Source organism: Microdochium trichocladiopsis (assembly GCF_020744255.1).
Source record: "Microdochium trichocladiopsis strain MPI-CAGE-CH-0230 chromosome Unknown B0I36scaffold_12, whole genome shotgun sequence".
In the NCBI taxonomy this organism is placed as follows: Eukaryota; Fungi; Ascomycota; class Sordariomycetes; order Xylariales; family Microdochiaceae; genus Microdochium; species Microdochium trichocladiopsis.
The window spans coordinates 295,016-317,258 of record NW_025763555.1 but is presented as its reverse complement, the minus strand read 5'-3'; the positions used below and the strand labels follow the sequence as shown (position 1 = coordinate 317,258).

At 54.2% G+C, this 22,243-nt stretch overlaps 7 protein-coding genes across 7 annotated transcripts; 4 read left to right on the top strand and 3 right to left on the bottom strand.

Annotated features, from left to right (window-relative positions):
• Positions 1-30: 30 nt before the first annotated feature.
• On the top strand, positions 31-1,062 carry B0I36DRAFT_336660 (S-adenosyl-L-methionine-dependent methyltransferase). The gene is made up of 3 exons (XM_046155606.1): positions 31-147; positions 203-826; positions 901-1,062. Exons 1-3 carry the CDS (start codon positions 83-85, stop codon positions 935-937), a joined length of 726 nt encoding a protein of 241 aa, XP_046005720.1. The 5' UTR covers positions 31-82; the 3' UTR covers positions 938-1,062.
• Positions 1,063-1,823: 761 nt separating this feature from the next.
• B0I36DRAFT_336657 (uncharacterized protein) lies at positions 1,824-3,025 on the top strand (the record flags this gene model as incomplete). The annotated part of the gene is made up of 2 exons (XM_046155605.1): positions 1,824-2,693; positions 2,766-3,025. Coding segments are annotated over 2 exons (1,071 nt in total), but the record flags the coding sequence as incomplete, so codon positions are not given.
• A 4,066-nt stretch (positions 3,026-7,091) lies between these two features.
• B0I36DRAFT_368709 (uncharacterized protein) lies at positions 7,092-10,507 on the bottom strand (the record flags this gene model as incomplete). The annotated part of the gene is made up of 5 exons (XM_046159656.1): positions 7,092-7,536; positions 7,595-9,215; positions 9,276-9,551; positions 9,613-9,949; positions 10,013-10,507. The coding sequence occupies 5 exons, from the start codon at positions 10,505-10,507 to the stop codon at positions 7,092-7,094; spliced, it is 3,174 nt and encodes a 1,057-aa protein (XP_046005718.1).
• Positions 10,508-13,499: 2,992 nt separating this feature from the next.
• B0I36DRAFT_388840 (uncharacterized protein) lies at positions 13,500-14,643 on the bottom strand (the record flags this gene model as incomplete). Its single annotated transcript, XM_046161271.1, has 6 exons — positions 13,500-13,754; positions 13,817-13,871; positions 13,945-14,159; positions 14,231-14,365; positions 14,419-14,526; positions 14,593-14,643. 6 exons carry the CDS (start codon positions 14,641-14,643, stop codon positions 13,707-13,709), a joined length of 612 nt encoding a protein of 203 aa, XP_046005717.1. The 3' UTR covers positions 13,500-13,706.
• Positions 14,644-15,662: 1,019 nt separating this feature from the next.
• On the top strand, positions 15,663-16,951 carry B0I36DRAFT_298407 (glycoside hydrolase family 43 protein; the record flags this gene model as incomplete). Its single annotated transcript, XM_046151950.1, has 3 exons — positions 15,663-15,929; positions 15,997-16,615; positions 16,686-16,951. The coding sequence occupies 3 exons, from the start codon at positions 15,663-15,665 to the stop codon at positions 16,757-16,759; spliced, it is 960 nt and encodes a 319-aa protein (XP_046005716.1). The 3' UTR covers positions 16,760-16,951.
• B0I36DRAFT_42445 (uncharacterized protein) lies at positions 16,834-18,332 on the bottom strand. The gene is made up of 3 exons (XM_046162278.1): positions 18,105-18,332; positions 17,535-18,041; positions 16,834-17,455 (listed from the first exon to the last, which is right to left on the bottom strand). Exons 1-3 carry the CDS (start codon positions 18,283-18,285, stop codon positions 17,010-17,012), a joined length of 1,134 nt encoding a protein of 377 aa, XP_046005715.1. The 5' UTR covers positions 18,286-18,332; the 3' UTR covers positions 16,834-17,009.
• A 1,497-nt stretch (positions 18,333-19,829) lies between these two features.
• Positions 19,830-21,593, top strand: B0I36DRAFT_377789 (cytochrome protein; the record flags this gene model as incomplete). The annotated part of the gene is made up of 4 exons (XM_046160596.1): positions 19,830-19,907; positions 19,994-20,132; positions 20,194-21,324; positions 21,418-21,593. 4 exons carry the CDS (start codon positions 19,830-19,832, stop codon positions 21,591-21,593), a joined length of 1,524 nt encoding a protein of 507 aa, XP_046005714.1.
• Between the last annotated feature and the right edge of the window lie 650 nt (positions 21,594-22,243).

Genomic DNA, 22,243 nt, shown 5'->3' with positions numbered 1-22,243 from the left:
GCTGGACGACCAGCTCTTCCTCGCCCCTCTCGGTGATCTCCCTCAAGTCAGTGACCTCCGAGTCGGCCTTCCTTCTCATGCCATGCAGCTCACCCGCTTGCCGCAGAATGTCTTGGATGTTGGAACTGGTACCGGCATATGGGCTATGTAAGCTGGAAACAATTCCCTTCAGCAGTCGCACGCCATTGACTTCTTGTTCCAGGGACTTCGCCGACCAATTCCCCTCGGCGGAGGTAGTCGGCACAGACATCTCCCCAATTCAGCCCGCCTGGGTACCCCCCAACTGCAAATTCGAGATCGACGACGCGCAGATGCCATGGACCTGGCGCGTCAACCACTTCGACTTCGTGCACATCCGGAACCTGCACGGTAGCATCAGCGACTGGCCGGCGCTCTACGCGCAATGCTTTCGGCACACCAAACCCGGCGGTTTGATCGAGGAGCTCGAGTTCGACATCGCTACGAAGTCCGACAAGGTCGGCCCTGATCACGTCTTCGTCCAGTGGAATAATCTATTCGCTGAGTGCGGCGAGAAAATGGGCAGAACCTTCAAGGTCGCGGCCCAGATGAAGCAGCAAATCATCGACGCAGGCTTCGTGGATGTTGTGGAGAAGAAGTGGAAGGTTCCGATCGGTGGGTGGACCTCGGATCCGAAGCTGAAGCTCGTTGGTCAGTATACGCTACTGTTCTTGGATCAGTCGCTCGAGGGGTTTGCACTGTACATGCTGAAAGAAATTATGGGCTGGAAGTACGATGGGATTCAGGTGCTGGTGGCGAAGATGAGACAAGCGCTGAGAGACTGGAGGCTATATCCATACTACGAGATGTATAGTGCTAGTCCTTCTATTTCCCCCTTTGTCCACAACGGAGTGTTGTCAATCACTAACTGAGGAATAATAGTACATTAGTTTACGGTCGTAAGCCTGAGGGAAGTTAAACCCTGATATAGCTCCGTTCTATATATTTATGACTCCCAAATCGCCCAGCGTTGTCATTTCCTAGCAGCAGGGAACAGAGAACGGTACGACGACGGATCCTCTTAACAAAAATATAACTTAGAAAGAATTGCAGAATTCTCGATAGAAACTCTCACAGAATGCCTTATCTAGAACATTTTAGAGGATTCTGAATTTGCAAGCTTCCTACTTTCCGGGTTTAATATCTTCTTATTTCCAGCTCTTTTATCTGAAGCCCAAATGGCCAATGACAGCCTCGTATACGAGTTCCTCAAGCCATCGTCGCTCGGAAGGTCTCTGCCATCAACCTCATAATCGCGCTCGCCTCTCGACAAGAGCTTCAGACTCGAAAGCCGCTGTCGGCTCCGGCCTCCAAGGATCTGGTCAAGAAAGAATCTTCCGCTCTCACTCCCTTCTCAGCGCCTGATGAATCTCCTATCGTCTGGAAGAAGACCTAATGTATCATTTGCATAGGAAACGAGCGGCTTCTATACGTCGATCGGACGCGCACCTTTAACCGCGTTTCGCACATGTGGGACCATGTTGAGAATGGTTGGAAAGCTGTCAGAGGAGGCCCAATTAGTTATCGATTGCCTAGAGGCTCATCTGACCAGGTATATCTTGGTTAGCCCATTTTGGCTCTGTTGATGTTAGTAAAATTGATCCTATGTGGACCAGGCGCGTCAGAAGCACTTTTGAATGTATGCTGAAATTATAGGCTCGAATAAACTACCCGAAGTGTTTCGGGTCAGGGAGGGCAAGTGCCTAACTTAATACAAAAGTGAATGTTGCACGAAAAAGATATGAGACTGAAAAGCATAACGTCCTCCTCCGCTCTCCACTGTGTTACAATTTGCTCCGTGGCAGACCTTGTCGAACTCAATTCTATCGCGCAGATCAGCAACCAGCACCACATCATCGCGCGCATCATCACCGATCAAGCGTGAACGAGGGATGCGTTACGCTGATGACCTCCCTCTGCTTCGAAGGTCGCTAAAGGATCCACGATTGCCTGCACGCCTCGGGCCGCTGTTGAAGGATGTACGAGCCGTATCGACGAAGAAACATATCATGCTATTGGCCTTAAAAGAGGAGATCGAGGCTCTTTACTCGCCATTCGAAGCTATCAGCGACGACATGTTCTTTGGTGGTGAGGACGACGAGGACGAAAGCGAGGATGGCCACAACCAATCCAAGGTTGTCAAAGTTAATGACGATCATGTCAAGCGTCATCGAGATCGGTTATGGCAATTGGGGCGTATCTGCGACGGTACAGAGGAGTGCAGCGATCCGAGCCGGCAGACGTTCGAGGTTGAGTGGAACGACGTGGTGCACTCGCCTATGCTCCGGCTCGCCTGTCGCCAACAATCGTCACTGCGCTGTCGGAACCTGACGTCGGTGCAAGTTGACGGCCGCTACGGCGATGCCGCGAGAACGGTTAGAAGGGGCGGTGGCGGAGCAGCGACAGCAACTCTATGCGACTGTCGCATTGACTTCGGGATCTTCCTCGCGCCACCCGAGAAGTCAGACCTGCAGTATCGTATCTTCGATCTGATGTCGCGCGATGTCGATCAGGTTCGGCAGCTCAACCACCTCAATGCCTTCGAGCCGGACTGGCCCCTTGCCGTTAGTGTCGAGACTAAGCGTCTCGCTCCTGGTGTTGAAAAGGCTTCAGGTCAATTGGCTAGCTATGGTCGGGCCCAGCTACGCTTGATGCAGCAGTTTCCAGATCCGCAGGTAGAAGAAACGAGGGAGAAAGAGCCTGCTGAGAGAGGGATTAGGGGAGGCTGAGAAACGATTCTGCCGCAGCTCAAAGTCGTCAGCGCGCAGTGGGAGTTGAGTTTCATCGTCCGTGAAGGTCCCAATGCAGTAGCATATGGTCCCTTTGGCTTGGGAAACACGGCCTCACTTTCGGGGTGTTATCAGGTCTTCAAATCCCCGTGCATCTTATTTAGGTGGGCGGAGCGCGAGTGCTACGATTGGTGGTTGAGACATATCTCGGTTACATGATTGAATAATGCTATTTGGATCCTCGCACGTACAATGAACGACTTGTGATTTTGCCAACAGGGAGATTTATGCTCTTCGTGATCACCATATTGGCCTAACAGAATGGCGGTTCTTCCAATGTGCAACGCGAGCAAGGACTCTGAAGGTTTTACAAGCTTATTCGGCACCTCGCTCAATATTAGCACCGAACCTCAGCCTTAGCCCAAGCACACGGCGCCGCACCATGCGAGCTGTAGGAATCTTCACACGCCATGTTCATAAGATCCCGTGGCCGCGCAATAGCCCATAACGCTGAGTTCTTCCGTTGTTCGACAAAGAGCTAACTCGCAATCAGATAATATCGACGGCGTCTCGGAGCAAATCTAAAGGATAGGCTTCAGAGAGCTAGCCCTCGTCGATGATTTAAGACCCGTGCGGAGTTGTTTAACATTTTGGTTGCGCGAGCACAACGGCGGTAGTGCCATCACGAACAACTACGCGTACGTGATCGGAACGGTTGATACTAGGATCTCAGACATTAGCTGCTTGAGACGAGAATTTAACGCGATGCCCGACCACGTGTCAGTCACCATAGCAGCCCGCTTTACCAAGATGGACGTTTGGTAATCACCCCCTGGGCCAACAAGAGTAGGTTGAGAACAGATCCTAGCAACTTCTTGCAGTGTCGTACCTTTTGTCCTGTATCGCCCACGGAAATGCAAGATAGTGTGATAGAGCAGGGTAGATTGGCACATGAACAAGGCATTCCGCATATTGCTTTTCATGTATTTATAGCGTAACCTCTTTTCACTTTCGCACATCGCATCAAGCCGACTGAACCACCACCACAATACAACATTATCTTCACCCATTTTTGTCACTCAATTCTGTGCTCGTTCGATTCGCAATGCAGTAATCAGGCGATTTCTCATAAGCAGAGGGCAATTGCACATAACACGGTGGAGTACAGTCCAGCTGCTCAGTGATGACAAGCGTGGACCCTCACTTAACTCTGCGGGCGAAGTCCGCAGAGTCACCGTCGGAGATCCCGCCGGAACTGGAGCTTAGAGGGCCTTTTGCTTGTGGTTCGGTTTGCTTTGCCACGATCAGAAAATCTCTTCTCCCCAGCACAGTAGTGTCACAATCCAGCCTTCGGGGCCAGCCAAAGACTGAGCGTTGGGGTTCCTGTCCTGTAAGCTAGGTAACGCCTTAGCTTAGCACTGACTCTCAATTGTCATTCTCTCTCGAGGATTGGTTGTCATGTAGATCTGCCCCTACAGGATTACGTAAGCCTGAAGAGTAGTGATCGCTTATATGCTCTGCAGGTCCGAAGCGATCGGCTAGAGGAAACGCTGTGCTTGTTCCAGAGTCGGTTGTCTTGCTACTGTGGGTATTGTGGAATTGTTGACAGATCGCATTTATTGGAATTTCTGGGAAGGAGACAGTAGCCCTGGGGTGACAAGTTAGACGTAAATCCACGGAGGAAAGGGGCTGGAACGAGACGGGGCTGCTACAGTACTGGCCTGGCGGTCTTTGTCCTCGATCACTCGTAATCCTGATTAGAACCTCATTCAATGCAGAAAGGTTAATAACGACCTTGATAGACAGCAAATATTGTTGGCTAATTGAGACAGAGATACTCCGGGCCCGCCCGGTTGTCGTATTAGAAAACGCTTATGTGAACCGTGAGGCAGGGTTTTTGGTTTATAGAAATGTTTATTCTAGGCAATCGAAATCATATATAACGCAGAAGCTTGACTAAAGTCTGGCTTCTTAACGACTACATCAAGCTTCCCGCCCTTTCGGCAAATTTCTTTTACGCCACACTGACATCCATATACTGCCTCTCGCAGCTATGACCTGCTGGGAAAGCACGAATCCGTCATACCTCTTTGTCATACTACAGTCAGCTCGAACGTGGACGGATAGCTGTGTTCGTCCCTTTAACAGGCCATCATAGCGAACACTATATAGCTCCACTGGTAGAAAAATTGTCCAGTCCACTGTTCTGTCCTCGCCACCACATTTGGCACCACGATAGATCAAGATGTTGTTACACAAAATCTATCTGCTCTTTTCTACCGCCGCCTCTATCCTCCACAAGCGTGAAAGAACATTTGACGATGTTCGCTGCGGTTGTGGCATCAAGCTTCGCAAGTCTTCCATCGACACTATCAAGGATTCGTTCGCAAAGGTCATTGATGACTAAGTCCACCCTCCGCCTCGCGACCAGGGCGCATCACGACCAGGGGTCGCGACGCGACGCGTTCAAACACCCACCATACAATCTGCCATATAAACCTGTTTCCTCGCGTCTCTCTGCGACATAATTACGACCATTACAAACCCCAAAAATGAGGCTATCGTCATGGTGCCAAAAGACTACCAATTGCGCGCCCGCCGCGCACTGGACGACATCGAGGCTGGCGTACCTATTGCGACAGCTGCCAAACTACACGAAGTCGACAGATCCTACCTACGTCGTCGCCTCAAGGCCGTTCCAACCTTCAAGCAAAAATACCAAGTCCGACAAGCCCTCTCCGTCACCCAGGAAGACTATATGGTCTCCTGGGCCCTCGACCAAGCCAAGCTGGGCTATGCAGCACCATTGAAGCAATTCAAGCACTTCGCGATGCGGCTGCTGTCGATCGACGACCCCGCCGCACATCTTGGGCAGCACTGGTACCGTCGTTTCATCCACCGAAACCCAACCTTGACAACCTCGAGATCACGACTTATCGAATACAAACGGTACAACGGTGCCTGCAAGGCCAACATTGATATCTTCTTCGACCGGTTGACGTCATTGCAGCGCAGAAAGGTGCAGCCCGAGAATATCTGGAACGTGGACGAGTGCGGAGTGGCAGAAGGCCTAGGTCACAATGGCTTCGTGGTCAGTGATGCTCTGCGCAAGTTCACGTTGAAAAAGGACGGCGCCAGGAGGACCTGGATCACGATAATCGAGGCCATTTCTGCCGGCGGTCGTTCCATCCCTCCATTGGTTATCTTCAAGGGCCAGTCCGTTCAACAGCAATGGTTTCCTGATGTCAAAATCGATCGATGGAAGCATTGGTGTTTTGAGACTTCACCAAACGGGTGGACCAGCAATGATATTGCGCTAAAATAGCTCAAGGAGTTGTTCATCCCCAACACGGTTCCTGCTATTCCTAGTTAGTGGCGATGCCTTCTCCTAGACGGCCATAAGTCGCACGCAATAGAGGAATTCATAGCGGAATGCTTCATTAACAAGATCTGGCTAATTTACCTCCCGGCTCATACCTCACATGTTCTTCAGCCACTTAACGTAGGCGTGTTCTCGGCGGTAAAGTCGGCCTACCGTACAGCGGTTACAGAGGTTGCTTACGACACCATAAACGAGACCCCAGGCAAGCGGGAGTTTCTTGAGGTATATGAAACTGCGCGCAAAAGCAAGCTGAACAAGGAGAACATAATAGCCGGCTTCAGAGGCACGGGGGTGTGGCCACACAATAGGTCAAAAGCGTTGAGCTCCCGGTTCGTGATGTTGACCCCTGAGGAGTCCCAGTCGACATCTCAAGATGGCCCAAATCAGGCCCAAATGACGTCTACAGAGCCGGACTTTTTGACGCCCTTATGCGCAATTGACGTCAAAACGCCAAAAACAGGTCGCGATATCTATGCATTGCATCAGGTACTGATAAAATGCGATTCTGCGCTGGCGACAGCGACGTGCAGGAAGCTGTTCCAGAAGGTGGCGAAGGCAATCGAGACTTCGAACCTCCGATACACCACTGCAGAACACCAAAAAGACCGCCTGCAAGCTGCATTGGAGGCTTCAAAGCCTAACAAACGTCGCAAAGTCGACCCGGATCCCAACAAAGACTTCGTTACCGTTATAAACGTCGAACGCGCGAAGAGACAGGTGCGGCGGGAGATGGGGTCGGACATCAGCACAGATAACAACACCGACAGTAGCGACGACGAGGTGGAGCTAATTGAAAGTGATAGTGATGAGGAGAGTTGCATAGAGGTGCAGGTCAATTAATTTAAAGCCTTTTTATTGGGTGGCTGACGAGCTATTGCAGAGTGACGGCGAGGTTGACGATGCCTTCATGCGAAGGTGGGGGGTGGTCGCGAGGGGGTCTGGTCGCGAGGCGGAGGGTGAACTTACATTGCCGAAGTGCTCTCAGTCATCACGCTCTGTGACGACGAGTACCTGTACTCCTCCCACGCAGTGCAGAGGATGCTACGCGCATGCTCAGTCCTTTTGTGCTGCATGAGAAAGCGCGAGTAGCAGACGACACTCTTCATCTTGCGCTCCTCCCAGAGCGCGGAGTGCGTGGCGCGGTACTCGCGTGTCACGCGCTCCCAAATCTCGATGTATGTCTTCTCTGCGAGCTCGGTGCGGCCCTCGGCGAGGTAGCGCTCCGCCTTGACGAGGAAGAACTCAAAGTCGTACGCGGCACCCGCGCCACGGCCCTCGATGACCTCGTCCTGCTCCTCAGTGTCGAGCGTCAGGACGACACCGCTACCCGCGTGACCACCCTGCGTGTCTTTACGGCCGTGGAGGTGGACATGTAGATCTTCATCAAGGGTATCATTCTTGTCACCGCTTGCCGTGGTTGTGGTCGTGGTCTCGCCACCAAACTCGGGTAGTGGTGCTGATGGACCGAATCTTGGTGATCATCTGCTGAGTCTTGGTCTCGTCCTTTACTGTGCGGTAGTGCTCGACCAACAGCGTCAGCGTCGTCAGGACATACTCGGACTTCTGACCATACTGTATCTTGTAGCACTCGGTCAAGATCAGAAGGACCTGCTCGCGATGGGTCATGATAACGTCCGTCTTTGACGTAGTCACACGCGTGCTGGTCAGCTCGGTGAAGATCTTGGCGAGCTCCATCGTGATGGGACTCTTGCTTGTGAGCAGGGAGTTGGACACTGTTGTCGCCTCATAGAAAAGGGTGGTGGCATCTGGAGTAAATTCGATCCGGCGATAGATCTGTGCCAAGAAAATGATGGACTGTAGCGTGATGGTGCTCTTCGTTGTGAGCAGTTGGCGGGTGATGTTGGTCATCATCGTGTGGTACTTGAGCTGATTCGGGAGAGGCTGGTGCTGCCAGAGCGCCGCCTGCAACAGGTAGACAGTGAGGTTCTTGGGAACGACCTTGGGCACGAGCTTGGCAGCCTCGGACTTGCTGGTGTCCGGCTTCAAGAAGGCAAAGCTCTTGCGAAGGTGCAGCGGCCAGTAACTGATGGCAAACTCGAGCAGAGTGTGTCTGCTCGTGAGCTGCTGCACTGAGTAGCTGTCCAGAACTGTCAATGTGGGCTCGCGCGGATCAATGACAGTCGAGTTGATGTAGATGAGCAGACGTGTGGCCAAGTCGCCGTGGCGGTCCTTGATGGACCCCTTCGTCTCGTTGAGACACTGTGTAGCGGCCTTGCGAACGACATCGTGACGCAGGTAAGTCAGCCCATCTTGCATGAACACGAGCGAGTTCACAGGCCTCAGGGTGCTCATGACGTCGATCTTGTGGTCATGGTCAATGGTCTGCTTATCCACGTTGATGGATGCTAGAGTGGCCAACTCGTTGGTGCTCAGGGGCCGTTCTGCAGTGACAAGCCAGGTCAGCAGCAGACGAGTCTGGTAAGTGACCTCTGGCGCGGTAAGAGTCCGGTGCACGAACTCGGCGATGCTGCAGTTACCAATCTTCTCCAGGCTGGAAAAGAGCTCCTTGACCGTGGTCACGCGACGGAGCTGCTTGCAGGCCTGCTTCGCCCAGACGAAAGAACCCTTGGAGGCCGTGGCAATCCCTGCCACAAGCGCCTCGCGCTCCATCTCGCTCATCGAGATGTACAGCTTCGATGCCTCAAAGTAGTTGCGTACAACAGCCATAATGTCATCGAAGATGAGGTCCTCGTTGATCTGCAAGTTTTGGACACCTTGTTGAGGCTTGGTACCCAGTGTGATGAGCTTCAAAGTGCTTGCGCCTTTGGTGTTCGCGACACTCTGAAGACGTTTGAAGAGGGCTTCTTCCCCGGCCGAGCACTCATCTAGACCGTCTAAGACGAAGACAAGGTCTTTGGCGCCTGGGAGGTTGGCCGTCACGGCACGCTCAACGGTCTGCCACAGGATATTATCGTACTCGTCCTCGGTCGTCATCCGGACGGTGCGCTCAAAGGCTTCAGTCAAGATGTTGAGCAGCTGCACGTTGCCCGTGCGTTTCTGGAACAGCTGGTACAACAACGACTTGGCGACCGCGCGGGGAGTCGTCTCGCCAGGAACGTGACCATCTATGATACCTGTCAGTATTTCGTATTTAGACAAAGAGGACTGGGCAGGATGATGCTTACTAATTGGTACAAACAGGGCGCTATAATTCACACCAGCAATGGGATGCTGCAGATAGTCGAAAATGACAGAAGCCAGTACCGTCTTTCCCGACCCGGGGGGACCACTCAAGGCCATAGTCTTCTGCGAACCCTTCAGAAATCGGGTCAGGTAGGCCCCGATGTAAAGACAAGTCAGTTCTTCACGGTCATGGGCCGACTGCGAAGTCGAATTGACAACGCGTGACAGCACTTGGTCCTCCGGCGCGATCCACGCCTTGATCGCCCGGATCTGAGAGACTGGCAAAGGATAAGGTCAGGTAACGTTCTGCTGGCGTTTTGTGCGTGGGCTTGAACTTACCTCTGCTCTCTGTGACTCCCTCCTTCAGAAGCCGGTGCTGCCACATCAGCTCGGCCGTCTTGTCGCATCGTTCCAGGAAAGTCCTAATCTGGGTCGGAAAGGTGGAGTAGATATTGACCGAGACTGAAGTGGTGGTCTCGCCAATGGCTTTGTGGAAATACGTAGCCACGCTTGCGACCAGGGACACCAGATCGGACAACGCGAGCACGAGCTGCTCGCGAATCTCTTGGGAGACACTGAAAAGTTCGATGCGTTCGAGCAGGTTTAGAAGCGGAACGGACGTGCTGTAGAAGAATCCAAAAGAGATCATCAGAGCACGGGCATTCTCCTTTCCGAGCTATGAACCGACCTCTGTTAGTCACACCGTGAGAATTCAACTCGGGCATTCGTAGACACTTACCTCGAGAAGGAGTGAACAGTATCCATAAGCAAGCTGGGCAGCTAGGTAGCTGTCTCCGGCAAACTCCTGAATGGCATACTCAAAGGAGTGAAGGCGGTTGGCGAAAAGCTGAGCCCATGCGAGGACCTTGTCATAGCTGCTGCCTTCTGGAGGCAGATCACTCATGCGCTGGGCGCTGATCCACTCGAGTAGAGACTCGTGCGTGGCGCTAAAGAGTCGAGCCGAGATATTGGACCCCAACTCCCCAGAGCTGCGTCTTTTGATCGAATACACGACATTGGAAATGTTGGAGACGTTGAGCATTGAGCTCTTGCGAGAGAACAACCGCTGGCTCATAGCCCGCTGGCGGCTCTCGACCGTCTCGGATGAGTACTCTTCATCATGATGCTGGCCGTAGACAGCGCTGGCATTGCGGCTGGTCTTGGAGGAAGCGGAGCCAGTGGCGAGTCCGTAGGGCGCGGAAGGCAGCTGGGGAGAAAGCGTTCCGGGGGCCATCTTCTCTGGTGAGCTCAACACCGACTACAAGTGGAGGTCGCTGTGCTGGCTAATGGGATTGATTATCGTGGCGAGGATATTTGGGTGGATGTTGACGTATTGCAGCTGGCTGTCTTCGATATGTGCTCACTGTTTGATCACAACTGGCGATATCAGTCTTCGTGAAAACTCGGGCTGCCTATTTAGAAGATCAGTTAGTATTTGCTAGCCTCAATGATTTCTGCGTCATGGAGCAGTAAGGGCGTACTTAGGCAGTATATTGGAGAGTTTGAGACCACAGGGTATTGGATGAAAAGTAGAGAAAATGGCGAGCCACGGTCATGAAGTGGTCGTGCGGGTATTCTGGGTGCCGAAGGGATCAAGACCTCGGTATACACGTTTTCATCCGAAATGGATGAGCCTGCATGGACGGGACACTCAAAGCTGGGTACATAGATTTATATGCTTCTGCTCTCGCCTGCTTCGCGTCACCATGTACCAACACGGGATGGGAGGCCTACAAACGTCCTTACCTTTCGGTGACATGCCCAAAACCGGCATGGGTGGTTGGCGATCGGAGGTCTGTGACGTTGATGGCGGAGAATGCCCTAACTAGGTACATATGCAGTGCCTTATTCGGATCAAAGTAGCGTGCTAGCGCTATGATGTTTTCCATTGCAGTGCAGATATTCCCTCACACATACGAGCTGAGTGCTCGCTGCTACCAGGAGACCTTAGCGAATGGATCACTTCGGCGCCCCCGGGAGGTCTCCCGGGCCTCATGCGTATGCCGAGCATGTCTTACCCAATCACTCCCTCGATGGAGTGATCTGCACGGATGACAAGCGTTCCGCAACGCAGTCTTGCGAAGCCCAACCGTGCCCGAGTCGAAACTGCTTGCGAGTTGCTCTGGCTTTACAACTACTTCCGGCGTTGTGCAACGTCAGCAAGCTCTAAATCGCCACCATGGAAGAAACGGAAATTTAGGCACGAAAAGAGCGTAGGACAGCAGTGAACGCCCAGGACGTTGAGTGAGAGATTACTCGGGCAATGTGGCACCATTCCCAAAGATTTAACTTTGGACAGTGGGAATGAATGAGTAGGACTCTGGTCATCGAGATTGGCCACTTGTTGGCGACCTGGAACGGAAGCACGATGAGGAAGACAAGTTCTGTGGCGTTTATTTTCTTGCCGTGCTCTGTGAAGTTGGGACGGTAGAAACTGTATGCATTCTCTTGTGAAGCTCAAGCTAACCAGCACCAATCGGACGACCCGACAGCTCTATTATGAGACAAGAGGGGACAATAACATTCCGCAATGGACAGGTGCACTCTCGACTCAATGATAGCCAAGAAATGTCGCGGCACGCTAGTGCTGTTCGCGGCAGAGACTTCCGCGCTTACGCATACAGTGCCACCGTGAAGCTTCAATTCTGCATGGCCCAGGCATTTCTGCGATGGAGATCTATTGAGCCTGCTTCGGGCACAAGGAGGGGTTTCTGCATTGTGGAGGACGCTTGCGCGCACCGTATGTAAGAGATGATAGGTCAACGAAACCATTGACATGCTTGTGGCCGCGGACGGCTGGTCGGTCATGTCTCTCGTGTCATGCTGGGGCTTGGGCAGCTGAAAGCTGCATTTGCTACTTTAAGCAAGGCACCATTGCAAGCTCGTCTCATGCGTCCGCACTTCTGGCTTATACAATTATAAATCTTCCGGTGCACGCCGTGCGATTCCACCACTCTCTTTTCGGCACGTGACGTCTTAGTCCTCTTTAGCGACAAATGTCCTCCACAGCCCTTATCATCGGGAAGCATCAGGAGCCCGCTAGCTTGACACTACCAGAGGCCAGAAAGCATGCACAGGTGTCGAAAAGAACTAGCGACATGCTAGATTCTTAGAGGCAGGGGCATATCGACTGCCGGTGCTAAGCGCAACTTAGCCTCCACCGAGTCCCGGCAGATGGAGCGATAATCATTGCGGAAGGGCTGTAAAGCTTGTTGACGATCAGCGGCTCGTGCCTAGCAGCCCCACACCAAGATACCTATCAAGTATGCGACCAGACCAGCTAGCAAACTATCGAAGCTCCATCTTGAGCCAATGACGTTGGCAATAATGCTTCTGATCAACATCGCTACATCCTGTTCGCTGCAAGCTGTACAAGAACCTGTGACGAGGTGGCTGTGGTTGTTCTTGGCGCCCCATCCTAGCCATCAGCTCGTGCAAACGAGGCTGGCTGATGCATGCCGCCATTGGAGCTCTTAGGTGTTGATCGTGCGGCAATGCCGATGCAGCATCGAATGACAGCAATTTGCCGCAGATGAGCTATCCCGGACTCTGAAAATCATCTCCGATCCTTTGTAAACGCCAAGATGCAGAGCAAAACGGAGAGGCCCCCAACAAGGGCACGGAGCTGGAGGACAATGGGGACGCATGTCTCGCAGTTTCGCGAAAACCCCAAGTGTTCGCAGACATGATGTCAGCTGGTGCCCCACGCATACGCAGGCATGACAGGATCAACGTCCCAGCACGGTGGGCGCCCTGAGACAGGTCCTCGGGGCAGTGAAACCACTCCCTTCTCATGGGGAAAACGCCAAGGTGAAGAAGGTGAGACTGGGTGCTGGGAGATATACTGCTGGACCATAACGGCTAGTACTCTCCGCTTTGGGCAAACAAGGTATAGCTCCATGGTGCGTGAATTATGTGATGTGCAGAAACGAGTCGATAGTTCCCGACACTGAGACCAGTCAGAGGCAATATCTGCAGTCTTGTGGGCCGGTGAGACATACAACGCGCCGACCCGTGCATCTGCATATGGTCGTGCCATAGCATTGGATGCCTCAGCGGGTGGACGGGGCATCCCGTCACGGCGCTAATGCAAACGCATCACAGACACACCACCTTTCTTGCGTCCCGTGCCAGAAGAAGCGATACCCCGCACACTGTAGCTCGCAGAAGCTTCATCCAGCCGCTTCCTAATGCACATGTCACGCCATTGACACTGCCAGGGGAATGTGAGACATTGGAGAAAGACCGCTGATCACAGACATAAAATTGTTGAGTTTGAGGCAAATGCTACCTATGTGGGACGGGACGTCACAGAGATCATCCCTTCTCTGCTCTGGTTGCAGCAGTATCCCTGCCATTTTGCATCGCTAAATACCTGGGGCCGGTGAATGCAAGAGGGAGACAAAATCTGAGCCGCACCTAACAAAGCCTACCTAGCAGCGGTTGATGATTGTGTTCCAGCCTCGGTCAGTGGAAAAGATCTGCAATTCAAATTGTGAGCCACTTTCCCCAGGGAGCATACAGACGGCAAACAAATCCTTACCTGTCCCCGCACCACGTCGTTGTTCTGGCACTTGATCATCACCTCGACAGCGTTGCTGTTGGCCAGGGCAGTGTTAGCAAGAGAAGTACATATTGCCCGCTGCGGACTTGGGCTCTTATTGCACTCACTCTGCCACGAGTCGCCACGGCACGTGGAGCTGGAAGTTGTAGTCGTTGCAGAGCCAGACGGACGACTCCCCCGCGCAGCCAGTGTTACTGCACCCACCTGCGCCTGGCCTTCCTGGAGGGGCCGCACAGTCGCCATTGCCAATATTGTAGAGATATCTGATGACAGCGGCGGTGTTGAGAGCGCTGACCCAGGTGCCATAGTTGCACGTGTAATCCTGGTGAATTTGCAAAGTCGTAAGCACTTGTCACTCCACGAGTCCGCTGCTTTCACTTGCAGGTGACTTACGCTTGAAGTTGGTGCACGTGCGTTGAGAAGGGCCAAGTTCTCCAAGTTCTGCTCCGTGGTCAAAGAGTTCTGACTATTGATGCCAAGCTCGCTGTCGTAGTTGGGGTTAAGCGCTGTGATGTTGTGGTAGATCTCCTGCAAGCAACTGTGAGCTTCCTTCGCAAGGGCCTTGGACTAGGCCCACAAACCTCGGCAGTCCCGGTCAAGACTATGGGCAGCTGGCCTAACTGCACTTGGCCTGTCCATGTGAGAGCATCGGTGATGCTGCCTGGGACTCCCTCATTGGTCGGCAGCGCCTAGCGGGCATCAATCAGTTAGTGTTGCCTCGATTTCGCCAATGCTCCAACGCGTAGAGCACTTACCGAGACGACAGTCAGCCCCGCCACCAAACTCAACGATGAGATGCTCTTCATTTCTGAACTCGAGGTGCGTGATAGAGTAGTGATTTGAGATTTTCGGCAGCACAGACTTGCAGAGCTTACCGTAGCCCTCCATTTAATAGAGACAATCTGACACTGTACTCTGTTCGCTGTACCGTCCTACCCGTCTGACTTGGTGACGATAGCTCAAGAATGGAACCATCATGGTGCCTGCTAGCCGCCTGTCTTGTGTCGTCCCATGTGTCCATGCCATATGAGCCCGTGATGCCACCAGCTGGTGACCGTACTCGTAGGTGTTCTACAACTGTCGGTAGATGTGACTTGTAAGGTAAGGTTGCTGCATTCAGACCCATGCATGAACCCTGCATGTGCCCTGGGGGCCGAGCCAAGGCCATGGTACTCATCCGTACCAGGCCTGGGCGCACCAATCGGGCCTCGGCTCGGCGCTTCCACACGAACTCTGCCAACAACAGCGTGCCGCATTGATGGACTCAGTCCATTTGAGGCATAAAAGTATCAGCCGAATACAGCCGGATTGATCATGGACGTTCGACGGCCTGCGTTGATCCCCTGTAGCTGCGTGGACGGCCTGCAGGACCTGAAGCAACGTCATACTTACCGTTGACTCGGCCCCGGATGCTTGACAGGGATGTATGCAGTCAGAATCTCACAATACGTGCCACGACGGGGCTTACATGTCCACCTTCCGGAGGATTACTCAACTATCAAGAATTGGTTTATACTGCTGCAGGTGACGTTGAGTCCTCCGCTAGATGGGTAGATCTAGGTATAATGGCGCAGAGTGCTAGGATTCAATTGTTACTCATCCAGCAAGGCTCCATTGGCAAGTGCTTGTTGCAGTGAATGCCAATCTCGAGAAGCATACATTGATCATAGGTATAAGTGTGTGCTTTGATGCAGATTGCTTCATGGTCTAAGTTTTATTCCACCACTCCAACACTTACCCTCTAATCTGAGTACGGATCTGCCCATCACTCGGCGAGGAGTAGCTCCAGGTGGTGTACAAGCATCTCCTGCAATCACCGCCCACCATGCTCCTCTCCACAGTCCTAGCCACCTTCTTGGCCTCTGTGCCAGCTCTTCTGCAAGCCTACCCCCAGCCGGGCACTTGCACTGGATACTGCTTCACGCACGACCCAGCTCTCTACCGCCGTCCCGACGGCAAGTACTTCCGCTTCTCGACGTTGCGTGGTATTGAGATTGTCACAGCCAACAACATTGCCGGTCCATGGACCAAGGTCGGCAGCGTCCTTCCCAATGGGAGCATCATCAACATGCCTGGGAACAAGGAGCTCTGGGTGAGAGACATCGATCCAATCACCTTTGCACCAAACGCGCCACCGCTAACTCATAATTCATGCAAAGGCTCCTGATGTGGCCTACATCCAAGGCCAATACTACCTCTTGTACTCCGTCTCGACCTCCGGCTCGCAGACTTCTGCAATCGGCTACGCTACCTCTCCCAACATGGAGCCAGGCAGCTGGACTGACCAAGGTTCGATTCTGACCTCCGCGCCGGGCCAGACCCCATACAACGCCATCGACGCCAACCTCGTCCCCCACGCCAACGGCCGCGACTTCTACCTCCAGTGGGGCTCGTACTGGGACCAGATCTACCAGGCCCAGCTGTCCATCAACGGCACGTACGTGTTCGCCTCGGGCAACCACAAGCGCATCGCGCACGACCCGCGCCGGTCCTCCATGGAGGGCCCCACAATCTTCTACAAGAAGGGGTACTACTGGCTGTTCCTCAGCGTAGGCGCGTGCTGCACGTACACCCCCAAGCCGGCGGACGAGTACCACGTCAACCTGTGCAGCAGCACGAGTCCCTCAGGCCCATTCGTGGACAAGGCGGGCAAGTCTTGCCAGGATGGCGGCGGCACCAACTTCATCCACACGCATGATCGCGTGTATGCTGCTGGTGGGCAGGCAGTGTTCACTGACCCGACGCTCGGAGACGTGTTCTACTATCATTACCGTAAGCGTTCTTCACCTCTCTTCGCATGGACAGCCATGGGAACTAACAGAGTCATTTTGCTCCCCAGTGGACCCAGATGCGGTGGACTACAACAGCGCCAAGTTTGGCTGGAACGTTATCAACTGGAGCGCGGACTGGCCGACCATTTGAGGTGGAGACCTCGTTGTCGAGAGGGCCATTTTTTCGCCACGGGTGCTCATCCTCAGAAGAGCATCTTCTTGTAGATACTTGTCGAAACAGCTTTCCGTTTAAGAGAACCCATGATGTTGCCCAAGAATCTCGCATTCGTCTCTGAATATGGTGAACCTCCCATCAAAAAGCAATCTCCCGCTACCCAAAGCCGAGCTCATATATGCAGACCGGTCTATTTGTTTAACAGATGACAAGCATGCCATGGACGCTAGGAAGCAAGCTGGTGCCGAGGAAAGTTCTCCAACGACAAGGCTGGGATTTCCTTTTTCATCCTCTCCACGAAGGGTCGCATCATGTCTCTGAGACTACAACGGTGCACCAAACAGTGCTCATCCGCCGTCTCTTCCGCTGTCATGATTTCGCGTGGCCCGCGCCATAACAAGTGCGGCAGGCCTTCCCTGACGGCGGCGTCGAGCTTCTTCGCACTGATGCCGTAGAACGGGCGGTTCGGCTGGCCATTGCTGCTGAAGACATCCATGCCGAGATGATTCACCAGGAAACGCACGAGCTGGCCGAGCAGCATCGAGGAACACTGAGCGCTGAGGTCTGGCTGGGCTTGACACTGCCAGGCCGGGTCGATCAGGGAGTCGCGCAGCAAGAGGGTGTTGTCCAGGAAATCCTCAATCGCCTTGTGCCTGGCGTTGTCGATGGCATCTGAGCCGGACACAGCGGCCGGAGTCATTAGCATTCACACGGTATCAAACATAGACCGGTGGTGGTCAATCAGACTTACAGACAAAAGCACCGGGGAAGGGCAGCGACATCCTCTCCATCGGGCCTTCAGACATGTATATCGCAAGGGCTGCCAGGTCGGTGAATGTCTCGGGCCTGGCGAAGACCCATGCGACAAAGAGCCACATGACGCTCTCTCTTCCGTGATAGACGGGTGGTCTAGTGGCCGGGTCCTGCTCCAGGGCGTTGATCCAGGCGGACGCGACACTGTTCGTGGCCTCGTGGCACTTGTAGTAGTCGACCAGGACCGCAATCTGGGTCAGCATATCGAGTGTGACCTGCTGTGGTATGTTCTCACTGCGCGCGTGCAGTATGCTGAGCAGGATGAGGACCGCCGTGGCATCCCATTTGTGCTGCTCGACCTCGAGCCTTGCCCCTTCATTACGTGGTAGCTGCCTTCGTGGCCCGTTGAAGGTCCGGCTCCAGATTGGCGACGCGGCGCTGAGACATCGCGACGAGACTCGGAAGCGGTACTCGTCCTTGGCCTCCTCTCTGTCATTTGCAGGATCTACCTTTTGGCGGAGGTTAGTCTGCCCGTTGCACCTTGATCTATTACTTGGACGTCCCTGACCTGGTCTTCGCCCTGCCGGGGGTGCCCCTGTAATCGGCTCTGCGGGCCAGGTGTATTGCTGCCTGTTTGCGGTCTTTAGAACAAAGTCGACATCACCATTGGGATCGATCTCGATGCGTGAAGTGCTGGGCTCGGATTGGGGGAAACCCGGTGTCTGCGCATCAATGGCGTCGAGCATCATCAGGTAGCTTGTGATTGATGTGGTGCGGGGGCATGACGAGTTTGTGGTGCACGTGTGGCAGGGAGATTCGGTCGAGGCCTGAGGAGCTGGTTAGTGTGTGTAGTCTGGCTGCCAAGGGCCCGCCAGGCGCAGGGGGGACAGGCATCGGGCCACTTCGTCCGGTTACACCATCGAGCGTGTTGCAATCTGGTCACGGCTAGTGGAGCCTCAAGCCGAGACTCCCAGCACACCACAGCTCCAGGGGTCATTCCGTCTATTGAATGCCGTGCATCGTGTGTTGTCATTCAGATCATCGGTACGTCATCTGAACGGCATTTTCCATGGGCGTCCCAGAGCTTTTCCCAAGCTTGTCAGTGTCCCTTCGTTGCCAAGCAAGCTTCCCGAGACATGCTGTGGTTTTTATCGGGTTCTTCATACCTGTCCGGTGCCTCCTCGTCCCAGCCTTCGTCCACAAGGAGACTCAGGTCACGCTCACCAGCCCTGGCCGATTGCCCGTGTCTGAAATTTCCTGGCAGCCAGACGACAGGCAAGCACAGGCTTGGTCAAGACAGGCAGTGACGCCGAGTAGATAAGAGTTCGGGGTTTGGGAAGGCTGACATTGTGGGAGCTTACCATGGTCATGGAACTATTGCTCGTGAAGCTGCTGGCCAAAGAATTCGCTGTCCAAGGAAGCCACCCTGCCTGCCTTGCCTGCAATGGTAACCCCGGCGGATGTCTCGTGCGGGGATTGGTGGGCTTACGTACGAATGGAACCCGTTCGTGTTAGTAGTGTCGTCAGCCCTGGTCTGGGGTATCCTGGTTCCGGGCAGTTTGAGCTAATCAGTCGCCGCGGCAAGGCAAGACTTCAGGGGGCCTTGTCAGCCCCCCCGTCGCCACGCTCCGCCGATCTTCCGAAAACTCACCAAGCAGTGCACTGGCCCGACAGCCGACGGATGACAGAGCTCAGAGACGCCCTACCGGTACAATTTTAGAGTTGTCGGCTTGCGACCCGTGGCTGCAAGGCGCGAGTGCACCCTGTGAAAGCATCCCAAAGCACGGTAGCTGAGCCCAAAAAATTGACGTTGAGGCTGTCGGTGTTGCCCCCGAACTCTCGTCCTATCATGTAGGAGCACCACCAACCTATTGCTGGGCTCGCTCTTGGCAGTAGCCTATCTTGCTTCACATGGGAATTTTCACGGAGAATAGCCCGTGACGAAGACTATCAGCAGCAATGCTGACCGCTATGGAGACCCCGCCCGCTAGCCGCGTCATTGCCATCAGCCCTAAATCTGCTCGTGTCTTCGGGGTTTGGGTCTGGCGTCAGCCGCTTGACCCCATCGCCATATGAGCGCGACCATGACAACCTCGGCGTGGCGGTGGATTGGCATGAGACACTGCTGGCGACGTGCTTGCGGGGTCAATGCAATGACAGCCTAACCCCGCTCCTCGCAGAGATGGTCGTCGATAATTACTTAAGTTCTTGGAGCTCCTTCCGTTTGGACTTTTCCTCTCTGCATCTCTTTTCCGTCCAAGACTGCTGGAGCTATTGGACTTCGCAATCCGCGATGGAGAGCCTCACGCTGACAAGCAGCGGCATAGTCGCTCTGGTTGCCACCGGAGGAGTGGTCCTCCTGCTCGGGCAGGTTAGTAGCAGCTCGGAAATGCAAAAGACAAGAAGCTTACCGGGATTCATCACCAACCTTATGGCTGACACGATTGCTTTCATCAGAAGTTGTACAAGGCATACGTCGGGCCGCTGTCAAAGATCCCAGGGCCGTGGTACGCGCCATGGACGGATCTTGTGAACACCTACGTCGCTCTGACTGCACAGAAGCACCTTTACGCACTCCGACTGCACGGAAAATATGGTTCATCTACCCTTCAGCTCCGTTATCCACAGGTGCAAGCTGCTGACGTGACTCCCTACAGGTCCCGTCGTCCGCATCGGCCCCAACGAGCTCCTCGTCAATAGTGCCGCAAGCGCCGCGACCATCCACCAAGTCAAGCGCCCTTTCCCCAAGAGCTCATGGTATAGGAAGTTCCTCCCAGGCGTCGAGAACATCTTCAACACCATAAATCCAGAGTTTCACCGTCGCCACCGTCGCCTCCTAGCCTCTCCGCTGTCAGAAAGCTCCCTGCAGACCGTGTTCCTCCCGCGCATCGAGGCACACTTTGACCTTGCCATCTCCAAGATGCGGCACGACATCAACACCCAGGGATACACGGACGTCGCCAAGTGGTTCCTGTTCCTGACCACCGATGTCATCGGCGAGTTGTCCTTTGGCGACTCGTTCCACATGCTCGAGCGCAACGAGTTGAACCAGTATATCCGCGACCTGCAAGGACACAAGGTCGTCAGGGGCCTGCGCCTCGCGTTTGGATCGATAGCATCGTCGTCGCTGTCGGGGTTCCTCCCCGGCTTCAGAGCGCTGCGTAAACTCAATGAGCGCAACCGCATGTATGCCACGCAGTCGATTGAGCGGCAGAAGGCGCTCGTCGAGAAGCAGCAGCTGGATCCAGAGAAGGCCAGCAGTGATGCGGGAGCCAAGGCAACGGGGTTCTACCCGACGCTGTTCCAGAAGATGTACAAGGCCAACGACGAGGACGGAGAGACGCTGACGGCCAAGGAGCTCGTGGACGACGCGGGCATATTCATCATCGCGGGCAGCGACACGCCGTCCACCACGCTGACCTTCTTGGTTTGGGCAGTGTGTCGACACCCGGAGATCCAGAAGGCGCTGGCCGAGGAAGTGGCCGCCCTGCCGGAAGGCTACACGCAGCAGGACCTCAAAGACTTGAAGTTCTTGAACCTGGTGATCCAGGAGACGTTGCGGCTCTATGCGGCTGCGCCAAGTGCGCTTCCCAGGGTTGTTCCGCCGTCCGGCGCGGAGATTGACGGGTACTGGCTCCCCGGTGGCAGCGTGGTCAACACGACTACGTATGCGCTTCATCGGGATGAAAAGGTGTTCCCAGACCCGGACAAGTTTAATCCTTGGCGGTGGGAGAACCCGACCAGGGAGATGAAGAATGCATGGATGCCGTTTGGAGGTGGCACACGGAGTAAGTTTGTGGCGCGCGCCCTGGCATGGCCATCATAGGCATGTGATCATGCGCAGTCTGAAAGAATGTGCTGACAAGCGGCTCGTCACATAGCATGCGTTGGAATCCATCTGGCTTACATCGAGATCCGGCTCGGTGTAGCCAGGTTCTTCCGCGAGTTTCCCCACGCCAAAATCTCGACGCGCGAGGGCATGTCGGACGACGACATGAAGGAAGTGGTGTTTTTCCCGTTGTCTCCGAAAGGCAAGCGGTGTCTCGTCGAGGCATGAGGTGCAGTCCGTCCGTTGTAGCATGCGGGTTACATGAGGTCTTCGTGTCCAAGAAAACACAGGAGTGGAGACTGATGATGAGACGTTGTGGCAGTTTTGGGTACTATGTGCAGATTCAGAAGCATGACACGTTGGATAGTTATACAGGTCATGTTTGGAAGAGGCCGGCCAGGCTTCGGAAGCCTTCTCTATTCCTTAGTATTATGATTGATCTTTTACGATGGCTGTGCCTGAGGATCATGATGATGCCACTGATGTGTAGTGTCGGAGGCGAGGTGAAGGTACTTGTCCTATTGAGTCGCTTGGGCCTGTGAGTACACCTATCAAAACCCGTGTCTCATATAGCAACATGATGGCTGGCCTGCTGAACGGAACCCCTGTCGTATAGCATTCGTTGCCCCCTGAACTCTGTGCCAGCCCGCAAGATCACGACAGCCCAGGTCCTCAGGTCGCAAAGCTGATTGCCGATAGGCTACATTAGTGTGCTGCACCACGATGATGCACCTGACGCACTGCAGTAGCGGAAGCCGTACCCGGCCGTCAGCCGCAAATCCCCTGAAGCTTCCTGTCGTGCTTGTGCGGGGCTTTTGGTCCCATTCGCGCTCTGATGCCTGCCGACACCTCCCCGTGTGTAGAGAACAACCTAATCG